A 10,221-nucleotide genomic window follows, 5' to 3' on the forward strand; every position below is an offset into this window, starting at 1 on the left:
TTTTTAATTGTAATAACTGAAGCTGTGCACTGACTCTAGATCGTTTGACATGGTAATGTAGAGCTGTGTATCATCTGCATAGTTATGATATTAAATAATGACTCAGATTTAATCTTGACATTATGTGTCTTCTCATTATTGACCCTTTGTAACTACGTCACTTAATCACTCGAGGCGCCATGTCAGACGTCGGAAGTCAGAGACGATAGCATTGAATAGAGTGACAGAAATGGTTGTTTTGTTGTTTTTGACAGTAACTAGCTAGTTTGCAGCGTTAGCTAGCTAATTCCATGCTTCAGATACTTTAGTTTTACAATGATCAGAGCCCTGTCATTCAAGAAATCAGTGACAAAGAAGATTGGAGAATTATCATCTTTCTATCCATGTGGTGACAGCAAAAAAATGAAAACGCAAAGAAACTTCAAAACAAAAAATGTCAACATCTATATGCAGAATTTCTCTAAAGAATAGAACATCTTGGCCCAAAACTTCATTACTTCATCAGATCTGTGACACAAACTGTGAGTAACAGACGCAACAGTCCATTAATGAAAGTGAAAATCCTCAATATTAGCCTCAGTTGGTGAATAAGATTCATAAATGACATTAACACCAGCGTGTGCTTGATGTCAGAGACATAAACTGTGGCGTTATTAAAGCAAAGTGTGATCGTTTTTATCTCTTGGGCTGTGTTCATCCTTGAAGCTTAATGACTTTTCAACAGCTGCTTGATGCTTCGCCATTTCCAGGAGATTTAATTCCAAACAAAAATCTCTTTATCTCACTGAAAAGTGCATGAGTTTCCGAATTTAGGAAAATGTTGTAATCAATATTATCTGCTGCGCAGGAGGAAAACCTGTGGTGAAAGTAGGATTTTTCTCAAGCATGTGTCTGAGTTACTTAAAAGAAAATGTCAAAACAAAAACAAAAAAGATGTCTTCTTGATGCAGAGGCAGATCTGCTGGGGAGTTTGGATTGCTGTTGCACTTTGACTAAGACTCTGCTACCAGCTGAGCTGCCAAGCCTCCTGTTCCTAACCCTCATCTGCAGCTTTTCCAGTTGGAAAACTGTCACAAAAAGGAGGAGGATTTGGAAACTAACGAGATTCTTACACAGTTCAACAAAGAAACTTGTCACGACTTTTGGTACTAGGATTAAATCTACGATTAAACTTGACTTCTTTCCCACGTGCAAGACAATGAAAAGGCTTTCTTACTACATTTGGATAATGGCAGGGTAGAAATTTTATTTAATTTCCAAAATGATTACATACATTCTTGACACAGGCCTGTCACATTACCAATTTTTTCTGGACTGTACCAGAAGTTATTGTGATAAACGATAATGTTGTTTTGAGACCATTTTTAAGTAATATAGCGGTAATAATGTGAGGACACATTCTCAAAGATCAATAAGCTTTAAATTCTAATGAACATTTAACACTGGAACTGGAGGACATTTTAAATATCCAAAATAAATAAACAAAACAACAAAGAAAATTAATTATAAAGTCTCTGTAAATAAAATTGTCCTTCAAAAGAAATAAGTTAGTTGAGTATAAAGCACCAAACTGAAGACATTTATCATCTAGTTTTTGATAGAAAGAGAAAAAAAATAGATAAATGATAAATTATGCCAATGGTAATTACTGAGTTTGTTTTAATTTATCATGCGATTAACTGATATATTGATTACTGTGATATGCCTGACCTGATAGTAACAATTTAATAGAGTAAGCTCTCAGTACCAATAATCAGGTCAAATTTAACAGTCTTGTCCAATATAAACAGCTTCTGAAAATAAACAAATTAATATTCTGTATGTGTAAATCAGTTTCTGTCCCACTGTCCTTATTCCTTCCCTCTGACTGCTTAACTTTTCACTGGAACTGACTAAAATCACATGCGGGGTTCCGCAAGGTTCCATCTTGGGCACCTCTTATTTAACGTCTGCATCGGAGGAGTCCAAAAGGCGGCCCGGCACCCATTTGCGGCCCTTCAAGCGATTTTGGACGGCCATCAATCAGAACTCAACATCAGCTTTATGTTGCATTCACACCGAACGCGATTTGAACATCAGTCTGGTTTACATTCAAAGTCTATGTGGAGGCGCGTCCAGGTAGCTGTTCGAGGATTTTGAGCGTTCGACGCATGTCGAACAATAAATTGTCCCAGAAATTATTGCGATAAACGATAATATTGTTGTTTTGAGACCCTTTTTAAGTAAAATAACAGTAATGACATAACATATTCTCAAAGATCAATAAACTTTAAATTCTAATGAACATTTTGATACCAGAACTGGACGACGTTTTAAATATCAAAATAAATAAATAAAACAACAAAAAAATGAATTATAAACTCTCAGTGAACAAAACTGTAACAGAAAAAAGGCTAGTTGATGTTAACGCACCAGGCTGAAGACTTTGCCATTGGTAGAAAAGAGAGAAATGGAAACGATTGTTTTAACTTATCATGTGATTAATTGATTTAATGCTTATTGTGACAGGCCTACATGGAAATAAACACAATAAGAAATGTAAGATGCATTTATTTGTATTTGGGTTCTAGTAACTCTGTGTGAAGTTTGGCGCAGATGTGTAAGGATGAACACAAATCCCATATTCAAGAACCCACATTTCGTCATTCACCGGCACCGACAGCCGTGCTACGGTGTAGGAAGTCGTTCTCTTTGTGCCCGCTTTGCTCTAACCAGATTTTGTGAGTGGGAATTTTGTGATGTGGAGGTACAGTATGTGTTTGGCTTTCTGTAGGTGGGAATCAAAAAGACAGAGTGTGTTGGTTTACAGGTTTCCTCTCTTCTGAGGAACAACAGCATCACAGGGAATAATTCAAGTGGGAAAAAGAGAATAAACCACCTGTTGGCAACACAACCTGATCTCAACTGAAGTGCCTCCACATTTCCCATTCTGTTCTACTCTAACCAAATATGACCCAGGATTGTTTTGTGTTTACCTCCGGCTTTCTTCCTTTCCTTCGTCTGTCGGTTTAGGTCAAGGGTCATTTTTCCCTTCCTTCCAGCTAAAGCCAAGTTTGCAACCAAGAGACCAAAAAATAACTTAATAAAACAAATTGCAAAAAAAATACTGCTACAGGTAGAATTTTTTATTATCTTCACATCTTAAAGGCATCCAAGATTAATTGAATATTTTGGCCTAAATATGGTAACTAAAAAAAACTGCTGTTTGTGATACGCTAAAACGCAATCAAACAGCTGCAGCTGATCCAGAATGCTGCTGCTGGAGTTCTGACTAAAACCAGGAAGATAGAGCACATAACACCAGTTTTAAAGTCTCTCCACTGGCTCCCTGTTGCTCAAAGAATAGACTTTAACATACTGTTAGTTTATAAATCACTGAATGGTTTAGCACCACAATACATTAAAGATTTGCTGCTGTTGTACCAACCTTCCAGAACTCTCAGGTCTTCTGGTTCTGGTTCTGCTCTGCATCCCCAGAACCAGAACCAAACGAGGAGAAGCGGCATTCAGCATCTATGCACCACAAATCTGGAACAAACTTCCAGAAAACTGTAAAACAGCTGAAACACTGACTTCCTTTAAATCTCAACTAAAAACCCACTTGTTTAGAGTTTTATTCGAAACGTAATCAATTACAAATTTATTGATGTTGTGTTTTTATTGTTGATTCTATGTTGCATTGTTTTTTGTGTGTTTGATTTGATGTAAAGCACTTTGAAATGCCTTGCTGCTGAAATGTGCTATACAAATAAAATTTGATTGATTGATTGATAACTACTTCAAAAATGTACATCTTTTGTTATATTTTTCAGCCATGGAGGTAGCCATGTTTTCACCCGATGGGTTGATGATGCCTTTTGGTTCATTCTGTACTGGGACCTACAGAGTAAACACGGGAAGCCTAACTTTACCTGAGATGTAATTAATCATTGCGTTTGACTGGTGTAATTTTAGATGATGCCACACTGTGTCACTGTTGGTTGTAATTTTTAAAAACAACAACAGTGAGGCGAATCTGCATCATTTCCCACACACACAAAAAAGAAGAGCTCAGCGGGAAAGAGCTGAACACAACTTCCAAAGGACCAACATTTGTGCGCTCAACATTTTCTCTCCAGAAGACTTTGAGTCATTTGTACGAGCAAAACTGACAAAGGCTCCAACAGGTGATTGTTACCTTAACGAGCTAAAAATAAAAGCCCCAATGCACCTAAACTGCCACCGGAGTGAAACATCAGACAGACAGTGGTGGAAGCTCTTTAAATGCTAGCGAAGCTAACTGCTATTGCTGAATATGAAACCACCGATCCGACCGGACCCAAAGCAGCTGTTATCAGACCGGACACAGAACTATAGAAGTACTTAACGGATCACACAGTCCGACCAGAGGTCATTCATCGTTTTATTTACAAAGCTGAAGGCAGCATCATCAGCAAACACCAACTCCTACGGCCAACTCTGTCCTTTGGCCAACTCTTCACCTTCATTCATCTTGTGACTTCTACATTCCCATCGATTTCAACGCCCTGCGGTTCAAATTAAAAAGGCTTAAAAAAGTGGCTCAGCACTGTTTTGGACGGAGCTATTCCCTAACAAACCTTCACAGAACAGCTGGTTTTATAATTAGACTAAACTGCATGCTCTGTTTGGACTCTATTTGCCAGGTTAAAAGAAGTTAAATGTAAATATGCCCGACATACTGTGGCAATAGTTGTGAAAGTCTTTTCCCTTCAGTTTGTGCTTCAGGACTGTTTGATGGCTTATATAAAAAGAGCCAAGTGCAGCAGCACAGATTAAACAGTCTCACTTATTTCCCATTTCTTGAGATGATAGGACATAGATTTATATATATATCCTTCAAAAGGTAAGTTAAAAATGCCCTTCTTGAGATAAAAAGAAGCACTTTTCTGACTGTACAGACTAAAATTAGACTAAAGTAATTTTTTTTAAGCAAGAAGAGCTTTTCTAAAATCCAAACAGGCTTTTATCAGTGCCTGAAATGGAGCTCTTTGTAAGATAAAAGCAGCGCCGCCGCCTCTGTAACCCCCAACCCCTCGGCTGTGGGATCTCCTTGCGTGGCATTTTAAGGGCTCAGCAGTTCTCATGTGCGATATTGATGAGAAATCAAATGATGGTGTCATCTGTACCGTAGCACTGATGGATTATGCAGAGCGAGCTCTCCGCTAAGCAGCCGGCTTAAATTAAACACAGTTTCCGGCGAGATGAATGGCCACCGGCTGACGTTGGAGTCCTCTCCACTCCGACCACTTTTATTGGCAAATCATAGTGATGAACCTTAATATGCATCTTTGGGCTTACATGCTGAGTTGAACACAGACCGGGAGATATAGCCCAGAGAAACATTCATAAGGTGTGCAGAGGTACAGAAAATGAAGTGTCAGAAAGTGGCATTTAGAAACATTTGTCTCTATAATGCTGAGAAGATGTTTCCCAGGATTGTTCCTTGTTGAGAGGCTGCATACACAAAACACAGTCAAGGTGTGTAACAGATTTCAAACAGATGAAAATGCCTTTCTTCTGCTGGTGTCTGCTTGTGCAGTGGAGTGAAATTATGCCAAATGACACCATCGATCTCAGAGTTTATTCTCTCAGCCAAGAAATCTGGAAATTGCTTTATAGCTCTCCCTTCCACCCAACGTTGACTTTTAATGGCCCAATAGGCATTCACCTCATTTGGCTCTTTAATCTTTGCATTTCTCAGCAATTAATGGAATCATATCGTCAAATATACCTACACCCTTTATCTGGGAGGAATATAAACTGTAGACATTGCAGAGACAGTATCTTCATTTCTATTAACCTTAAAATTGACATTTTGAAAATAAATTCACTTAATTGAAACATAACAATTTCATTAAGAAGGTTTTGGTGCTAGGATGAGATTTTTTTATATTTTATTTCACAAAAATGCACTGGAAATGCTTCTTTCCCATCACAGGAGGCACATAATCAATAACCAAATGTTACTACTGGCAGAAACGACAAAGAAGACGACAGGAAGTGGTAAGAGGATCATGGAGGCATGTTGAACTCACCTGAACAAACTTATTCACGTCCTTTTAATTGTATTCTTTTTCGTTTGAAACAGAAAGCGCAAAATTTTGTTTGGAATATCAACAAAGTTTTGAGGACAATTGTGATGGAAACGCAGTTTATACCACTAGGGGAAACCCACCGACTTTATCCTAAACAATTTGATCCATATTGATCATGTGTCTATCGTTGTTATTGATTTCCCACAAATAATTTGGAGTTACTTTCAACACAAAAATCCACAAATACTGATAAGGTGGATTTGTGAAATAATGATTTTTAGACTTATTTCTTGAACAAAGTTACCATTTCAAGAATTTAAATTCAAAAATGTGTATGTTAAAAATTATTTTACTTTATGCTCAACAAGTAGAAGTAATTATATGGTTTCAATTATGGAACCATCAATCCACCGTCTATTCCCATTTCTTAATAGGTGGATTAGTGCTCAAAAAATATTTATGAAAAAAAAATCCAAGAAAAATCAGGGGAATAATTACATATTTTTCTCCCTGGTGGGTTTGAGCTCAGTAATGTAAAACAGTCATTTTGAGGTGCCATAGCCAGTGTCTGTATACTAATGGCCTCAATCACCATGAAAACATCCTTCGTTAGTCCTCCTTTCATGGGATTAGTGTGCAGCTGTAGGCAGGAATTTGAAAAATAAATTTTTTTTACATTGTTTTTGTTTGCATGACTTGATTCTGGGAGCTTGAAGGGAAAAAATAGACAAAATCACCTCAAACCATCTACAAAATGATTCATGACCAAACCTGACGCCTTCTTCCTGTATCACGCAAACAAACGGTGAAAATGTTCAGCAGCGATAACGACCAGAAAACTCAGACAAAACTGACGGTTTTCAGCATAAAGTTATAAAATTTGATGTCCTAGTTTCACTGTTATCCAAAACCTACTTATGAAAAGTAGTTTTTGATAAAACCGTGGCCTTCCTCAGCCGTTCTTACTAACCCTCCCACCCTGCTCTTACCATGTCGCCCAGTGTTTTTCTCTCTTCAAATGAAATTATTTTCTTTTGTGCTCTCGTAATATATTCATAGCACAGGAAAACAAGCAGAGGATCAAGATCAAGCAGCTCAAAAAATATCAAATAGAATATATTCATGGGGCGTTATGGTTTGGTTTCTCTCTCTGTTGGGCTCACAGAAAAAGCATAAAGCATGTTTTATATGTCAAATCCACACAAACAGCACTCAGGGGCAAGTTATACATTACAAAAGCACAAGAACATTTTGATTTTACTTATTTTTGTTTCTTCTATTTGTAAAAAACTAAACTTTATGAATCAAAACACTGTGATATATTTTCTTTGTGAAGTAATTTTACAAAAAAAAGCTTTGGTATAAAGTCAACTCAGCCTGTTTCTTTATTTTGAAGCAGAGACGTTTAAATAATTTCATACAAAACTGGAAGAATCATTTTTATTTTGGGGGGAAATAACTAAAAAAAGAGAAAGCAATCTGCTGTGTCTCCTGTTACTTCCAGCCTCAGAGGAGTGCATAAAGATTTATTTGTTCCTGCAGCCAAAAAAAAACAACAAGCTTTTGTTGTACCGCGGCTGGAGCTGATAGACAGCGTTTCAACATTTTTGGATGCGCAGAACAAAATATGGTGGCCTGTGAGGCAGTTGCTCTATTCAAGATTGAAGGCTTTTCTCTAACGCTAAGAGTGCAGCTTAGAGGCTGCAAACTTGCAGAAAGCTGTTGACATTTTTCTAAAGATTTTCACGCAACAGCTCGTATTTTGGCCATTCAACTTCATGGAGGCACTTTCAAAAAGTTTAGCACTATGGAGGCAAAGGCATATTATTTATGTCGTATAAATAAATCCTCACACCCCCGAGGTGGGTAAAAATAAACAATGTTGTGCAACAATGAGGTTCTGGTGTGGTGATGAATACTTATTAATAATGGCTGAAGGCATTTAAAATACTTTGATCAACAAACTCAAAAGCTATTAACACTAGCATGGGGTGAAAGGATGATAAAAACTGACAACTGCTAAAAATAAAACTATGAAAATTATAAATAGTTCCAATATAATTGTACAATGATGTCACAAGTAAGCATGAAATGTGAATGTTGAGAAACAAAATTTATTTAAAGGGAATTTAACAATTAGCCCAAGTTAGTTTTCAACTAATATAGTTGCATTTTTATCCATAATTTGTACTGAGCCAAGTTTCAAAATGAGGCCAAATTAGCGCTAAACTAGGATGCAGGTTATTGATTAATGCATTAATCTAAAGTTGATTGATCTTACCAATTCACTAATGTCTGACCGTCTTTACATAACATAAAGTACTACATTTTTCATAATGTGCTTAATTTAAAAAGTATATAGTTAATATTTAATATTAACTTGCGTCAGTTGCATTAAATACTTACTGAATAAACAGAAAATTGTGCTTTTCTCGCATTATTAAACTCAGACATATTTATAAAATATAACAAAACAGAAACCACTAAGGTTGCTGAGCAGAAAAATAAAATATGAAAAGAATAGAATATGTGAAACACTTACAGCGAGATGTTCATGCAGAAGTACAGTCTGTAGTTGCGCTTGAAGGAATAAAACTTTTCTCCATGAAGTGGAGAAACTCACGACAACCCTCAAAAGTAACCTTGTTTATCGGCTTCATGTTTTTCTTTTTTCACGTCATGCTGTTCGTCTGAATGAGTAATATTAAGGTCAAACTTAAAAAGCTTGTTGAGTGTTTTTATTTCAAACCAGAACCGCATAAAGTGGAGTTTACATCCCACAACGGATTCTGGACCGTTTATCTTTCCAGTTCAGAAAGAGCTCCGCCATTTTTCCTCCTTTCTCCTCTACAGATTGACCAACGGCGCCCTCTGCTGGGATGGCGGCCAAACTACAACTGGAAAAAAAGGTCCAAGTGGACTTTATTAGCTAATCGATTGGAACTAATTTTAATAGTAGAGTACTCAAATATTGTATTATATTGTATCGGTGTAATGCAGGGTTTCTCCCAGTGTATTATAAGCCTGGCAGGCCACCAGGCTTTACTTGTGTCCCTACCAGGTTTATATAGACTTTATAGTTGGTGAAGATTAATGTATCAATCTTCAACACATAACTATCAAGTGATATTTTCAAATTTCAAGTCAACTTTAAACCCATTTTTAGCTCAAAAACATGGTGGCCAGCTGGATGACTGCCCTAGCGCGCCTAGCATTGGGCTTAGCAAGATTTCTGGGGGAAACCCTATACTGCAACACTGTGATGTGTATTATTATTGGTATAATAAAAATGTCTTTGTTCCATTGGCAGAATTGTCCACTTATAACAAGGCATTTTTCCTAATGTTATCAAGTCAAATCAAAATGCTTAATATCAAAAATCAACAATGGAAACATTACAATTTTTACTTTCTTTATTAATATTAAGAAATTCTTGACTTATACCAAGCTCCAATATCTTGCTAATAAGCTACTTCAAAGTTAGTTTTGTTTTATTTCAAGTGTACTATGAGATTTGGACTAGAAACTAGACCAAAAATACTTGATAGTATTTGGGACAAATAACACATCCAATGTAAAGCAATGGACAGCAAAAGGCACCAATGTTCTTCTCCAGAGCAGATCCTGGGGTTTAACCTGGAAGATTGTTTATCCGATCCAGCATAATGGGATACAGAGGTATGTTTGTCACGGATTACAGAAAATCCCACCTAATCGTCTTCCCTAAATGTCAGATAAAACCGGCGCCATGACTGCAGAGAACGGCTCAGCAGGGACTCCGGTAGAAAAACCGAGCATGCAGAGCAAAAAGGTTACACGTTTTACGGGGCTCCCCGCTTTCTCCCGTTCGACATTTCGCTCTGATGATGATGACTTGAACGTGAGGATAATGTCAAAGCTCTTCTGGTCTGGCTACAACAAAACGACTGTTGTGGGGTTTTTTTTTACTTATTTAGTAAATGTTAAACTTTTCTTTTTACTAATAATGCAGAATTGGAAAGAAGTATAACAGAGTTGTATTTTAAAACAAATCTAGTCCACCTGAATTTATATGACTTCACATCGCTGCACAGGTTTAAGATTCGCCTGCCTTCATGTTTTTCCCACTGAGCGTCTCAGGCGCTCTTGGGTGCCTCATGAAAGCTTTTGCATAGATTCTTAAAGC

General features: G+C 37.0%; 1 protein-coding gene across 2 annotated transcripts in view; it reads right to left on the reverse strand.

The window, feature by feature from the left end:
• The window catches only part of dpp6a (dipeptidyl-peptidase 6a), a 289,142-nt gene extending 280,302 nt beyond the window's left edge, over positions 1-8,840 (reverse strand). The window contains exon 1 of one of the 2 annotated variants that reach the window (XM_044103997.1): positions 8,599-8,840. Coding sequence is in view for 1 of the 2 variants with exons in the window: in XM_044103992.1 (XP_043959927.1) it covers positions 2,976-3,024 (49 nt within the window). In the remaining variant the exon portion in view is untranslated. Of the gene's footprint in view, positions 1-2,975; positions 3,045-8,598 lie in introns of those variants that run through there. The other variant, XM_044103992.1, reaches the window with a different exon arrangement.
• Between the last annotated feature and the right edge of the window lie 1,381 nt (positions 8,841-10,221).

Source organism: Gambusia affinis, linkage group LG21 (assembly GCF_019740435.1).
Source record: "Gambusia affinis linkage group LG21, SWU_Gaff_1.0, whole genome shotgun sequence".
Lineage (NCBI taxonomy): Eukaryota > Metazoa > Chordata > Actinopteri > Cyprinodontiformes > Poeciliidae > Gambusia > Gambusia affinis.